Source organism: Callorhinchus milii, unplaced genomic scaffold (genome assembly GCF_018977255.1).
Source record: "Callorhinchus milii isolate IMCB2004 unplaced genomic scaffold, IMCB_Cmil_1.0 Scaffold9, whole genome shotgun sequence".
Lineage (NCBI taxonomy): Eukaryota > Metazoa > Chordata > Chondrichthyes > Chimaeriformes > Callorhinchidae > Callorhinchus > Callorhinchus milii.
In genome coordinates, this window is record NW_024704750.1 from 9,337,709 (window position 1) to 9,352,094 (window position 14,386).

The 14,386-nt window shown below is 42.4% G+C and overlaps 2 protein-coding genes across 2 annotated transcripts in view; one reads left to right on the plus strand and one right to left on the minus strand.

Annotated features, from left to right (window-relative positions):
• Positions 1-536: 536 nt before the first annotated feature.
• On the minus strand, positions 537-6,947 carry si:ch211-10a23.2 (galectin-related protein A-like). Its single transcript, NM_001292262.1, is given in 4 exon segments — positions 537-949; positions 1,365-1,539; positions 5,788-5,876; positions 6,725-6,947. Coding segments are annotated over 4 exon segments (531 nt in total). The 5' UTR covers positions 6,848-6,947; the 3' UTR covers positions 537-805.
• A 6,541-nt stretch (positions 6,948-13,488) lies between these two features.
• Positions 13,489-14,386, plus strand: part of zfyve26 (zinc finger, FYVE domain containing 26) — a 32,729-nt gene continuing 31,831 nt past the window's right edge. The window contains exon 1 of the mRNA XM_042338195.1: positions 13,489-13,541. The gene's annotated coding sequence lies outside the window, so the exon portion shown is untranslated. The remainder of the gene's footprint in view (positions 13,542-14,386) is intronic.

The window sequence follows — 14,386 nt, forward strand, 5'->3', positions numbered from 1 at the left end:
TTTACAGTTACTGATGTATCTCAATCACAGTTTATTTTTGGCATTGTTTTTTCAACACTGGAAGTATTACTTACTAACAATGTGGTGTTGTTAGTTTCATTCAGTAGGGAGTAATAATAATAAATAATAATCCTTGCATTTGATATAGCGCTTTTCACGTCTTCTAGACGTCCCAAAGTGCTTCACAGAACATACTGTAAAGTGAATTGACTGTATATTTGTGGACAAACGTGGCAGCCAATTGCGCACAGCAATGTCCCACAAACAGTCGTAGATTGAAAATGACCAATTTATTATTGTTTTGTTTTCTTGGAGGGATTATTATTAGGCGTGTGGAGTAAGGAAACTTGCCCAAGGTTTCGCCCTGCTAGGAATTGAACCCAGCTCTCGCTTGCAAAGCAAGTGCTCTAACCACTGAGCCACAGGACTCCAATTGGAATCAAATCCAAGACAACAGGTAGTTGGAAACATCAGGAATGTTTAAAGAAAAGAAATCAGGAATGCAAAAGAATTACAATTTAGTCTATATTATTTATGCACTTTTAAGTTTAATTTTGAACAATTGACAGTGCATGGAACCTTCCACAACAAACCCTTCTCGTCGAATCCCATAAATTAAATAGGAAAAATATACTTTTTCAAGACCCAACTATTGAAGATGTTCAGGAAATTGTGTTGCTTCGAAGGCTGGTTATTTGTCATTTTGGTGCAAGATAAAGGAGCTCTAGGGTTTTTTTATACAAAAATTATAAAAAGTTGTCAAAAAATCATCCACATGCTTGTGTTCAGGCTTTTGTTTTCAGCATCAAACCACTTTAGTCAGGCAAACATCACCTACGATTTTTAAGGAGGTTAGTTTTTGAAGTTGCTTTATACGATGTGTAAAATCAAATACCTGCTGCCCGTCAACCTGCACACGGAATTGCTGGTGTTCACACAGGATTTCCATCTGAAAGCAACATTTCAGTTGTTACAAATTGAACATCTATCACAGAATTCAGTCAGACTCCAGCTCTAGTTGGAGCAACAATAAATGCGTTCGCTGAACAAAGTTAAGGAGCAAATTAATTTACTAGCGGTCTTTGTTTTTACACAGATTCATTACTGGGAATAATCAGTTGCGAAAGTGTCTGATGTAAATCAAAAACTCGTCTCACTCCAATGGCTGCACATTCACCCACAAAATACACACAGCTACGCCACAGTATATTCTGTGAAGCGCTTTGAGCTTCTAGAAGACGTGAAAAGCGCTATATCAAATGCAAAGTTTATTATTATTATTATAAAGCGCTGTATCAAACACAAAGATTATTATTTCACCAATTGATCATGCTCCGTTTGAACTGATGAAAAGTTCCATTCACCTTAAAGTCCTGTGAAGGTGTAAATGGAAAATAAGGTAAAATTCTTTCTTCTTTTCCCCATTCGCCAGAAACCTTGGCATTTCGTATAACTGAGCGATCCTGAAAGCTAACGGTCAAGTGAAGGCCAATGTCGGTGTCTGGGTCCGAAGAGTTATTGATGAGACTTACAACAAAACTGTGGGATAACAGCAGATTACAGTGTTAGAATTAAGTGTTTATTGAAGAAAAATAACATTTGAAATCTACGGTCAGGGCAAAAAGTTTCACCTTTTCTTTCTCTATAAAGTGGTAACTTGCACTAGGACAGAGAGCCAAGATCAACATCCCTCAGATTGATACCTCCCCCATCCCAATTCTTCACATGGAGGTTTGGCTGTGAGCTCTGGCAGACTATTGTACAGAATCCGTAAGTCTGACCCTGAGTGGTACCAACACCCAATATTGGCTTAAAACACTTCAAGGTAAGGTACATTTTAACCAGATGTATCGTGAAGCATTTGCCAGGCTCTGCAAACACTGGGCTTTAATCTTAACATCAGAAGAGTACTTCTTCTGAATGACTGAATTTTTTCCAGTTTTTCTCCAAGTTGATGAACCATGGACTTGTCACAATGGTGCACTAAAGAATATAGACAGTGGGTACATTTTTCCTACCATATACAGCTAAACTGTGAAAATGCCAAGCAGTACTAAATGATTTTCTTTCAAACGGCAGTTGTCTTTCGGGTGAGGAAGGATTGGTTGCTGAATGTATTGAGAGCTGAGGAGGGGGAAGGGTGCAATGTTGGAATTCAGTGGGAGATGTGAAGTGTGATGAAGCACTAAATACAAGTTGGGGATTGAGGAAGCAAAACTAAAAAAATGACAATTTGATCTGATCACATTCAGCTGTTTGTTTCTTCTGTTTTAGAACTGTCTTGATCTTGAACTAATTTGCTAAAATTCACTCTTCCCTCAGAGAAGCGAACGGAACCAAACAGTTTTTTTTGCCAATTTCCTCTCCTTTCCTGAAGATGCTGAAAGGTTTTTTTGAATATAGTTCCACAATCCCCACTAACTCTTAAATACCTTGTCCCAGGTGAGGTCTGGTAGCCTAGTTGACTATGGGAAAGGGACATGAAGCTTAATGCCTAACACACCAACACCAACAATCAGATCACAGGAGAAAGATCGAGAACTTTTTCTTTCCCCTCCTTGCTAACTTTTTTTTAAGATTTATTATCAATATTGCAGGATTTGTTTGACAAAAATACAACACTCCAAATTTCTGCATTTCAATCATTGGTGCACTGATCATATATTTCATAGTTAGCATGAACCTGCTGATATACTGTACAAGAAAAACAGATAAACAAGAGATTTGGTAATGATCCCTACACAGACAACAGTTTAGTGGATGAATTCAGTGCCAAGTGTGATAATAATCAACGTAGACCAAAATAGCCCCAGCTTTAATGTCTGGTATGTACTCAGTGTAGCTGATCTCATCAAGGCCACAGTGGTACCACAACAATTGGCCTCAGTACTCATGGCCTAGGGAATTTGAATGGGATGGGGAAATCAGTCAGGTTTCCTGTTTCCTATCTCTGCCCAGTGATCTTCTGATGCTGGAGATATTGGAGAGTCACTGGTGCCTGTAAAATTGTACTCTACTTTGTGTGAATACCTTCAGGACAGTGAAACGGGAGAAAAGTAAAGCAAAATGGAAGATATGATCTGACTTAGTTTCTCTTGAAGATGGAATAAAAGATAGTGGAAGGTTGGAGGCCTTGGACCACACTTCCTTTAAAGCATTGGGTTTGTCTGTTCAGATGGGAAATGGTGGAGATGGAAAATAGGAGGAAACATAATTGAAAAAAATGAAGAGAAGGGAAAAAAGGATTCTATTATATCTTTTTATAGTTAAGATGTAATAGAATCTTTTTATATCTTGATACAGTTCAAGATCCTGGTCCTCACTTTCAAAGGACTACATGGCTTGCTCCCCCCTGCCTCTGCAACCTCCTAACTCCCTACCAACCTGCCCGCTCCCTCCATTCAGCAGGCTCTGGCATGCTTCACATCCCCTGCCTCACCTGCCCCACCACTGATGCATGGGCCTTCAGCCACTCTGCCCCCACCCTTTGGAACTCCATCCTGCAGTCCCTCTGACTCACCTCTCCCTTGCCTCCTTTAAGACCCATCTCAAGACCCTCCTCTTTGACCAGCCTTCGGTCACCCTCCTTCCCCTCCCACCCTGCCCTCTACCCTCCCTCTTATCCCAACCCTTAGCTTGGGTCCGAAACAGCGCCTTGGGACGTCCTCCCAATGTGAAAGGCGCTATGCAAATGTAATTTTGTTTTTGTTGTTTATACCACAGTAAAACAAAGTTGGATTATTAAACCTTGGAAATACAAGAGTGTTTTTCTTTTTGCCGTAAACTATCTTTTTCCCTCAGGGAGAATAGAAATTAAACTATGCACAGTATGTATTCCAGAAAGCAGTAAATGCTAACTCTTCCTGTACCAGGAAATCCAGCTTCACATTATGAACTCTCTCTCCTGCTTAAGTAATAATTTTCATAAAAGAATAACAGATACAGAATTGTCATCTGCCTGGCCTTCTCCTTTCCCTTCCCCCACATCGAGATGTTCCATTCTCAACCTTGTCAGCTGAATAATGTGCTTTTGAACCTGGCAAACCTTGAACCAATCTTTCAATTCTGTTTACTCATTGAGATGTCCACTGATATCCTCCACCTGCATCAAAGTGATCAATGAGCCAACAAGCTGATCTGTGACATTATTGACTTATTTAACAAAAGATTCGAGTGTCCCCTTCCCATTACACATGTCATCCCTCCAGAATGGGGCAATGCAGGGGCGAGGAAGCTGTGGTCAAATGTATCTCCAGGTTCCCTACAATGGCAGGCATCTAGTTCCAAATAACCTAATATTTACTTCTTTGTCTTGCTTTTATCTCACTGGTGTTCTATCAAACTAAGGGCTTGTAATCCCAGACGTCTGTGGGTTTGTGAGTATTGTGTGAAGTTATGGGACAGATGCCTTTTCAAACGCTGCAATGGAGCAATGTTTGGTGCTTCCAAAAGTCGAGGATAATGTGTCCCAGCAAAAATGCCTGTTAAGCAAAACCATTGAACGTCACAGTTCAGTTTACTTATGGTTTGCCGAATTGCAGCTGAACCGACCTTGCAGTAAAGGGCACAAGTGTTGTTCTACTCAGGATTTTCCACTGTTTTGTTCCCCTTTCCATCTCGTATTAGCACATTTCCCTTGTGAATGCCCTCCATCAATGTTGACTGCTTGTAGCGCTCTGCAAGATCGACTCAGTGACTGGTCTCTCTCTCTCTCTCGTGTTTTTTTTATATATTGTTGCTTGTTTTCCTACCTTGCTTGCTCGCCTTTTCATTTGCAAGGGCTCTGGCAACCTTCCAAAACCTTCCCATTGCTTTTACCCAAATCAGCATTCCTTGGGTGGGGCAACATCATTTACTGAGGTATCTATGCCCACTGCACCATATTGTCAATTCATCAGTTTCCCCACTCCTCTCCCCACCACTTTACACACAGGTTGAATTCAGCTCTTAAACGTTAGGGGCGATTGCTGATTTTCATCCCAAACTGATGTTCTTCTGTTCCCTTCTGAAACATTCGGATCTAATTTGTGATCCAATGGCCAGAAACCGAAAGCATTTTCTCTGTTTACATTGCATACATGTTCACCTGTTTTGCTGTATCCAATCTCATCGATGTCCCAGTTGCCCTGTGAACATTCTTACCCAGTTACTCCCAGCTCATGGTGACCTGTGGTATTCCATGTGACTGGATTTGGCTCAAACGCAACTCTCCTTGAAAGTGATGTTTTGCAAGTCAAAGATCAAACAGCCCATTTAAGGGACCATCCAAAACTCGTTTTCACAAGAGAAATTAGCAATAAACTGGGGCAGGACTCAAAAGCCTTATTCGCACTCATATACTCCGAAAAATATTTGCACACACGTGCATCAGTAATTTATTTTTTTAAATGCTTTCTTTTTTTACAGTATAATGTTTGGAAGCCCGTGTACTCTTATGGACTGTGGCTGGTTCCCTAACTCCAGTACTTGCTGTGTGCTGTCGGCACTCTGTCCTGAGCACGTTTGAGTTGTGTTTAATCTTGACATTTTTTTTTAACGAGTTAATCATTTGATGCCCGAGTGGCCCTTTGCCCATCAAGATCTGTCGGCGTGCGGACCTTACAAGGCAGATCTAACACAGGACTGTCGTTATCACTCTTCTTAAACAGAAAATAACCCACCAGGTGTGTGCCAGACAGACAGACAGACAGACACACACACACCCAGTAAAGGTGACACGCACAGGTGTGTGTGTGTGTGTGTGAGCAGAATCGCCCTTCAACTTCGAGAAACTTATCCCAACTCTACCTTTTAGGCTGCGAATGAACGATCCCAATAATAGTAATCCTCATCGATGGTTTCAGCCCATTTCGGATCTCGCCGACAAAGGGCCGAACCTGTGTGAACAATTAAGACGTGACAGTCCATGTGAAGGCAGAAAAAGGCAACACGTTCAGATCGCATTTCCTCCTCCTCCTCCTCCTCCTCCACTCCACCCCCGACTCAATCACTCGGATTATTATTTGATAAGAGTTGCAAAACCGAGGTCTGTTTGGTTTTAAAGTTTTTGCACAAACACAAACACACACACACACATATATATATAATATATATATGCAATGTATAACACAGCGACACTGGTCAAATAACTCCCACCGGGATTTTAAAAGGAACTTGCAACGTGTCACTCGTCTCAGTCGCGAAAAGCGTGGAAAATTGGGGAAATAATTTGAGATCGCCCATCAAACGAGTTTGCAAAATGAAGGAGGTGTGTGTGGGTGAAGGGGGAATAGTAATATTAATACGTAGATACTACCCCTTACCCAAATTATGTTCTGTATTGGAAAAGTTACTTTGATGTTTAAATGAACCCGCTGGTCAGCTGGACTGCTTTGAAGTTGGAATGAGATCCGACACGTGTTAAAGCAATGAGGATAATATAATACAAGTGGGTTTCAGTCACAATAATTTAGTAACCAGGGCTGCAAAAATCTTCAACCTCCGATTGACAATCTCATGCATAACACCAACGGGGTATCTCTGCATTTCAAGGATTGCTTACCAGAGTTTTAAAACAACCCCCCCACACCCCCCAAAAAAAAACAGCGCAGCAACATTTTACTTGATAGGATGATATTTATTTAAACAGTTCGGAAATAATCGAGGCCAAAAAATAAAATAAACCTGTAAACTTGTTTACAATGGATCATACGGGAAAATATCGAAAGGGTGAGTTCAGACTTACAGCTGCTGCTGACTTGTCGTTGTTGGCCATTCTCTCGCTTTCTTTCTGTTGGTTTCTTTCTGCTTTCGCTGCTGATGGTCGGAGTGGGGGTGGAAGTGTGAAGGGTCGATAGTTGCTGTCCATGAAAGAGCGAGTCGGTGCTGGAGGCGGACTGGCTACTGCATCCATCCACCAGGGCAGGGCAAGGCAAGGCAATTCAAGGCAGGGCAATGCAAGACAATGCAATGCAGGGCAGGGCAAGGCAATGCAAGGCAGGGCAATGCAAGGCAATGCAATGCAGGGCAATGCAAGGCAGGGCAAGGCAATGCAATGTAAGGCAGGGCAATGCAATGCAAGGCAATGCAATGCAGGGCAATGCAAGGCAGGGCAAGGCAATGCAATTGCAAGGCAGTAACACTTTCCATAGCAACCACGTTTGGGTGGGAATTCCGAGAGCCTCCGCCTTCACTGTTTCCAGTGAGAGCTCCAGTCTGCAACCTGTGCCCAGAACAGATAAAGCAATCGCCCCGCAGCACGTTGCCGCAAACGGTCGAGATGACTCCCAACTTTATGGGAGGCGAAAAAAAACACACACACACACACACACACACAGACGATGCATTTTCGGCCAGGCTTGTCCGTGGTCACCATTCAAACCCCCCCCCCCCAAAAAAAAACCAACTCGCGATAGTGTTTTGAGTTTGCAGCCAGGATTTTCCCGATGGCTTTCATTCACTTCTTAATGGATACCTTAACAACGCAGGAAGAAAACCAATGTGTGAAGAAGGAGCAGGACTTATCCCCTGGGTCTTTTCACCAGATGGGGAGACTTGTTGGAATGATTAAACTCCATAGACTTGTTTGCATAAGCTCCGATGTGCTGCCTGGGTTTTCTTCAAATGCATTTTTAATAATAATAAATAATAATTTTTGTTCAGAAATATTTGTTAAACTGATATTTCAATAATCAATGCGTGTGCCAAATGCTGCAACGTCTTAAAGTTAAGTTTGCTCGACTGCTCCCCCACCCCACACACACAATCAATATTATATACACTGCCCTGTGAAGTTATTGAAACCAGTGACCAACATTTTAAGGATCCACGTATATAATGTATCTTTGAGAAACACTCAATAACTATCTTTACTGTAGCTAATGGCCCAATTTTACATTGCTGGGAAGGGAATTTATAGTTCAAAAGTGCACGGAAATGTTTGTCAGAATAGCCCAGTAATCGTAATACCCAATTTAGAGATTGTTTAGCGTTTGCTTTGCTCTGTTGAGTCATAGTTATTTACAGTGCAGGATGATTTCACCAGCAGATATTCAGACATGCAGGCAAAACATATGATGGGTAAATATGCAGCTTGTGGTGACAAGCAGTGACTGAACCATATAGACTGGGAATGAATGTCTGAATTTTGTTGGGCTAACTGATTTAGTTGATTTATAGCATCAGTAACCTGAAAATAATAGTTTTTTGGTGCAGCAAACGCACTTGTTACCCTTGCCGAATCATTGGTTCCTTCCCATTCTCTCTCTGAGCAATATGATTAAGACAGAAGCTTGTCACTCAAGAGTCAGTGCCAGAAACAATGTCAAAAGAGGTGAGAGGAACATAACATGGAAACCAAGGCACTGAAAAAAAACACTGAACAAGAAATGTGGTCAAGCACAGAATCCAAACCAAGAGAGCTTATGTATAAAGATAATGAAAATATTAAACAAGGAAAGAACGCATTTACCTTGCTATTGCACCTTATGTTAAATTATCTCAATTTGTTTTATAATAATTACTGTCAAATGTTATTTATTAAATAAGTTATTAAATAAATTGAATGCAATTCATTAGCCCCAGCGATAATAGAAGAACTGGTCTACATCAAGGATCAAATATCTCCTAGAATTGAGGCTGGATCCTGAAGACCAGTCTTCAAGTCCCGGAAGCAATTTAATTCAGGATGTCTTAAATGAAGCATTTGAAGGAAAGGGGATAATGCAAAGGTCAACTGTGAATAACGATATGAAATCCTGAGAAAATGTGTACAAAGTAGACCAATGAAGACCAGGTCTATTCTTTAAAGGATAATTTGGATAGAAATATCATGGGATGAGGAAGTGGCAGATGTGTGAAATTAATTATACACATAAATTCCTAGTTAAACTCTTTGGAATCTAACAATTGTATATATCAGTGAGACATCCACATGAAGAAACTGAAAGCATTACATGTCGTTGGGTAACTGGACCAGATGGTTACATATGAGAATTTGCAAGGAAATAGATGAGGCTCTGGTTAATATTTTCAGCTTGTCCATGAAAACTGGGTCTGTGGATAGCTCATGTAATCCCTGCATTTAAGCAAACAAGGAGATGAACGTAAATTAGGGAATTTACAACCGGTTAATGTAATTTATGCTGGGGGAACTGCTGAGGAGCTAGCTGGCAGGGTTCAGCTGGAGAATGCAGGAGGTAAGGGAAAGTCAACAAGGTTTTAGGAGCAAAAGGTCATGCCTCACAAAATTACAGGAATGTCTGAGAAGGTAAGTGAGTCGCGATGAAAGATATATTGTGATGTACTTGGATTTTTTGAAAGCATTTGAATTTCACATCTGAGGTGCTTTATTTGAATGCAGTGACCTTGGCTGGTTTGGGGATGTTGGGTGAGGACAGGATCAGCTCAGCTTGGTTCCCTCCACAAGCAAATTGCCTGAGCTCATGTAAAGATCCACTAAGTTGGTGAGGTAATGGAGGGCTTACGGTCTCTGTGGTTTTATATCTTACCTTCAGTTAGTACCTACAGAGTCCTGTATGGAGCCCTGTAGCTCAGTGATTAGAGCACTCATCTTGCAAGTGAGAGACCTGGGTTTGATTCCCAGCGGGGCAAAATGTTAGTCAAGTTTCCTTATTCCACAAGCCTCTATTCATCTAGCAGCAAGTAGGAACCCGTTTGTTAATCGATTGGCGGATCGCTTTTCCGGGGGTAATAATTGCTTCAAAAATATATATATAATAATAATAATAAATCGGTCACTCAATCCACGACTGTTTGTGGGATACTGCAGTGCACAATTGGCTGCCGTGTTTGGCCATAAAATGTACAGTCACCACATTTGATAGTATATTCCATAAAGTGCTTTGAGACAGCTCGAAGACATGATAAGGCACTATATCAAATGCAAGGATTATTATTATTATTACTACAGAAGATGAGGAATAGACAAAATTGGTAGAAAGAAAACAGCCACAATCATTCAGAATTCTGGACTGTGACTTAGAATGGGGCTTCGATGGAACTATTTGTTACAAAGAGATGATGATTAACAGAGTCAAATAGAAATACTTGCTTAACAAAATTACATTCGTTGAACGCCTTTCATGTCAGGAGGACATCTCAAGGCACTGGACAATCAGTGTTTCGGACCCGAGCTGAGGGTCAGGATCAGGGAGGGTGGAGGGCAGGGGCGGAAGGAGGGAAACAAAGGAACAGTCGAAGAGGAGGGTCTTGAGATGTGTCTTGAAGGAGGAAAAAGAAAGGTGAGGCAGAGGGACTACAGGATGGAGTTCCAGAGGGTGGTGGCAGAGTGGCTGAAGGCCCATGCACCAATGATGGGGCGGGCAAGTCAGGGGACGTGAAGCAGGCTGGAGCCTGCTGAGCAGAGGGAGCGGGCAGGTTGGTAGGAAGTCAGGAGATCACAGAGGTAGGGGGAGCAAGGCCATGGCGGGCTTTGAAGGTGAGTACCAGGATCTTGAACTGTATCTTCTATGTGATGGGAAGCCAGTGGAGCTGGGCTTAACATGACTTAACAATTAAGTCATGAGCAATTCCTTGTGTTAAAAGGGTTGCTTTACGGGTGGGGCGGGGGCAGGCATTGGAAAATCAGGCTTCTTTTGCACCTCTAAGTAGCTGACTACAGAGCAGAATAAATGGAGGTCTGGTCTATCTTCTCAGTGGGTATACATATTGGGACTGGGTTCATTAGGACAGGGTAGAGAGGGCCAGTATTAAGGTTTCACTGCATGTGTTGCTGGCTGGCTCTAGATGCTTTCAGAATCCAGAAACCAACGACAGAAATGAATCCAATGCTCTGAGTCATTCTTACTTTCAGTCAAGATAGAAATAATAATTTAGGATAAACATTCATGTTTCCCACACTATGTTACACTATGAAATGTTCCTAGTCTGACCAGTTCACTTCCAATTTTGGAATGTGGATGCAATTATACTCTCTGGCATGAAATCAAATGTGTTTAGCTGAACAAATCTCATGACTAAAAATAGTTTTTAGCTCTTGCCAGTTAGGCTTTTCCCAAAGAGCAATTGAGGGAACCAAACTGATCTACATAATCTCAGATGTAACTCTTTCAGTTGTACCTGTATTCAATAAACTGCAAACTGCAGAATTGCTTTATAGACAGTAGGTGCCCTTGCTTACTGGGATTCAACTAAACTACATTATCTTAGAACAAACTCCTAGAAAAAAAATATTGTTCAACATACTTTATGATGGATGTGCAAATAAAGGCAGGACATATTTACAAAACTATAATGGAAACCAAGATTTTAATATTTTTCAATATTTCCTCAATAATCTAAATCACGCAAATGTGGAATCCTTCCAATAATTGAATCAATGGTGGTTGAGCAGGAGGTTGAGATTCCCACAGATTTTGTGAAAAACATGATGCCTTTAAAATGGTCACAAATATATTAATTGCATTGCTCACAAAATAGGTGTGATCCATGCAAAATTCACACAGTAGTGCCCTAGTCAGGGCATCACTGCAAAAAAAAACTTCTAAGGTGTCGCTGTGTGCTCTAGGAAGGCCAATCTCTGTACTCCCAAGTTTTCCATATACGCTACAAGGTTCGCTTCACAGCATCTGTTTTATTGTGTTTCTATTGACTATTACAACCACTTTTGAGGCTAGTTACAAATTGCAACATTATTTTAGTCACATTCTTCCCCAAAGTAGAGATATAAAATCTGCATTGTTGGCCTGTAGATTGCAAAAAAGTGATGGAATTAAAGAGGACTATATTTAAAATTCAAAGATTATTATATTTTTGTCCTAGACATGACTGCTTCAGAGGCGAAAGAGAAAACGACTTCTCATGAGTCGTACTCAAGGTCTCTGGAAGCAGTAGCGTAGCCTTCTTTAGTTTGATGCGGTACCACTCAAGTCAAAGTTGCTCATGGCTGAGTTATAAAGACATAAGTACCCTGAATATTTCAGTTTCAGAAAAAATGAGTGGAGTGCTGCAGGAAACATTTTTTTTCTGATTAAACTTTTTAAATCTTTGAGATTCAGTAAACATTTTTGTTTTAATAATGATTTAAGGAAAATGTAGTTCCTAAGCCTTGCAGTCATTTTTTAATTATTGCAATAATCTTGAGTATTTAGGGGATGTATTAGTCAAGCTGATTGAATTAAGATGTTCTGAATGGTTTGGTTTGGCAGTGATTGTGGAGAAAATTTCTGAGTTCACTTCAAAAGAATGACAAATCTAGGCTTCCTGGTAATATCAAAAAGTAAATAAAACAACAAATGCCAAGTTTGTTATTGATTTCAAAGATCAAAGTCTCGAAAACATGACCACATTGACACGCAGTTGAAAAATGACTGCTTATTTGGCTTTTGAACAAGAATTTATACAGTGAAGGCTATTATTAGTCAATTTTATATTTGGTGGTTTGATTAAAACTCAATGTAGGCCGGTGTTGAAGCTGCTTACTAATTTGTCTCTGTAAATGTTCTCACCTTTCGACTTGTTTTGATTTTTGTTCCACAGACACAGCTGCTTGTGATACGTTGTCCAAGTGTGACCCTTGGCAGTAAGCTGACACTTTATTTGATTGTGCAGAGTATCGTGCAGGGCGAAACCTTGGGCAAGTTTCCTTACTCCACACGCCTAATAATAATCCCTCCAAAATCCAAAACAATAATAAATTGATAATTTTCAATCTACGACTGTTTGTGGGACATTGCTGTGCGCAATTGGCTGCCGCGTTCGCCCACAAATATACGGTCAATTCACTTTACAGTGTGTTCTGTGAAGCGCATTGGGACGTCCTCCCGACGTGAAAAGCGCTATATCAAATGCAAGGATTATTATTATTATTATCACAACCGAGCCCGATCCTGTGCTCACCACACACAGAGCCATCTCTGTAGCAATGTTAAGGGATAACAATCAGAGTGGGAAAAATACTCTTCTTTCTCTCTGTCTGTCTGTGTGTGTGTATGTGTGTGTCTCATTCTCTGTATGTGTGTGTGTGTGTGTCTCTCTCTCTTTCTCTCTATATTTGCATGTGTGTGTGTGTCTCTTTCTCTGTGTATCTCTTTCTCTTATGTCGGTGTGTCTCCCTTTCTCTCTCTATGTCTATGTGTGTGTCTCCCTATGTCTCTCTTTCTCTCTACGTCTGTCTGTGTCTCCCTTTCTCTGTCTGTCTGTGTCTCCTTTTCTGTGTCTCCCTCTCTGTCTGTCTGTCTGTCTGTCTGTCTGTGTGTCTCCCTTTCTCTCTATGTCTGTGTGTATGTGTCTGTCTCCCTTTCCCTCTCTGTGTGTGTCTCCCTTTCTCTCTCTGTGTGTGTGTGTGTGTGTGTATATATACCCGAGTCTCTCCCCGCCTTTCCCCAGGAGACGGGTTCGCCTCTGGTTGCTCTGGAGACGCCTCGCGGGCGGGCGCGGTGCGGGCGGGCGGGCGCGGGCGCGTGTGTGTGGTGGGGGGTGACCTGTGACCCGTGACCCCGGGTGAAGCCGCGGATCAGGTGACGGGCGGGTGTCACGTGACGCGTGTCCATGGCCGAGGGGAAGCGGCGGAGGAGTCGGAGGTGAGCGCTGTGACGGGAGGGGTGGGGTGGGGGCCTGTCCCTGCCGGAGCCGCCGCTGACTGACTGACTGACTGACTGACTGCCAGAGCCAGGAGCCGACCGACCGACCACCCCCCCTCCGTGGCATCAAGTAAGGAACTTTTATTCCAGGTACGTGACCGACCTGAGAGGCGTGAATGTCGGTAACACAGCAGCCCGGGGCCGCCTGCGACTGGAGGACCCCCCCCCAAGGCTCGCTCCGGACTGAGTGAGCCCCAGGAGCTCATAGCATAGGTACAGCACAGGAGGAGGCCATTCGGACCATCGCCCCGCCCTTGGCAGAGCTATCCAATTCAATCCCCACCCCCACTTGCTCTCCCCCCCCTCTCTCCCCCAAACCCCCCTTCCCCCCCCCCACCCCTCCGCGCGCTCCCCCCGCAGCCCTGCAAACTTGCCCTCCGCCAAATAATGATCTGATCATTCGCCGTTGCGCGGAGACCCGATATCTCACCAGAATCTTCAGGAAACCGCCGTCAGAAATTGGGCTCCGCTCAAATGCTCAATTTTATGTTTTATTTATGCGTCCCCGAAGCCTCCCCATTTTTTTTTGGGGGGGGGGAAAAACTGGAAAACCAGATGTACCCGATGGGTTATTTATGCCCCTCGCTTCACGGAGCATAGTTCTCAACATCTGGAAGTGATGATGATCAAGAGGTTTCACTTGTTCTGTGTCGCCTTCTTTCTTCCCTCCCACACACACACACACACACACACACCACCGTCTCGTCAACCAGTGCTTGATCGTGGATTTCGTACTCCAGGTGCCATTCTTTATGTGCATATCCCTGAAGTAACTCATTTTTTGA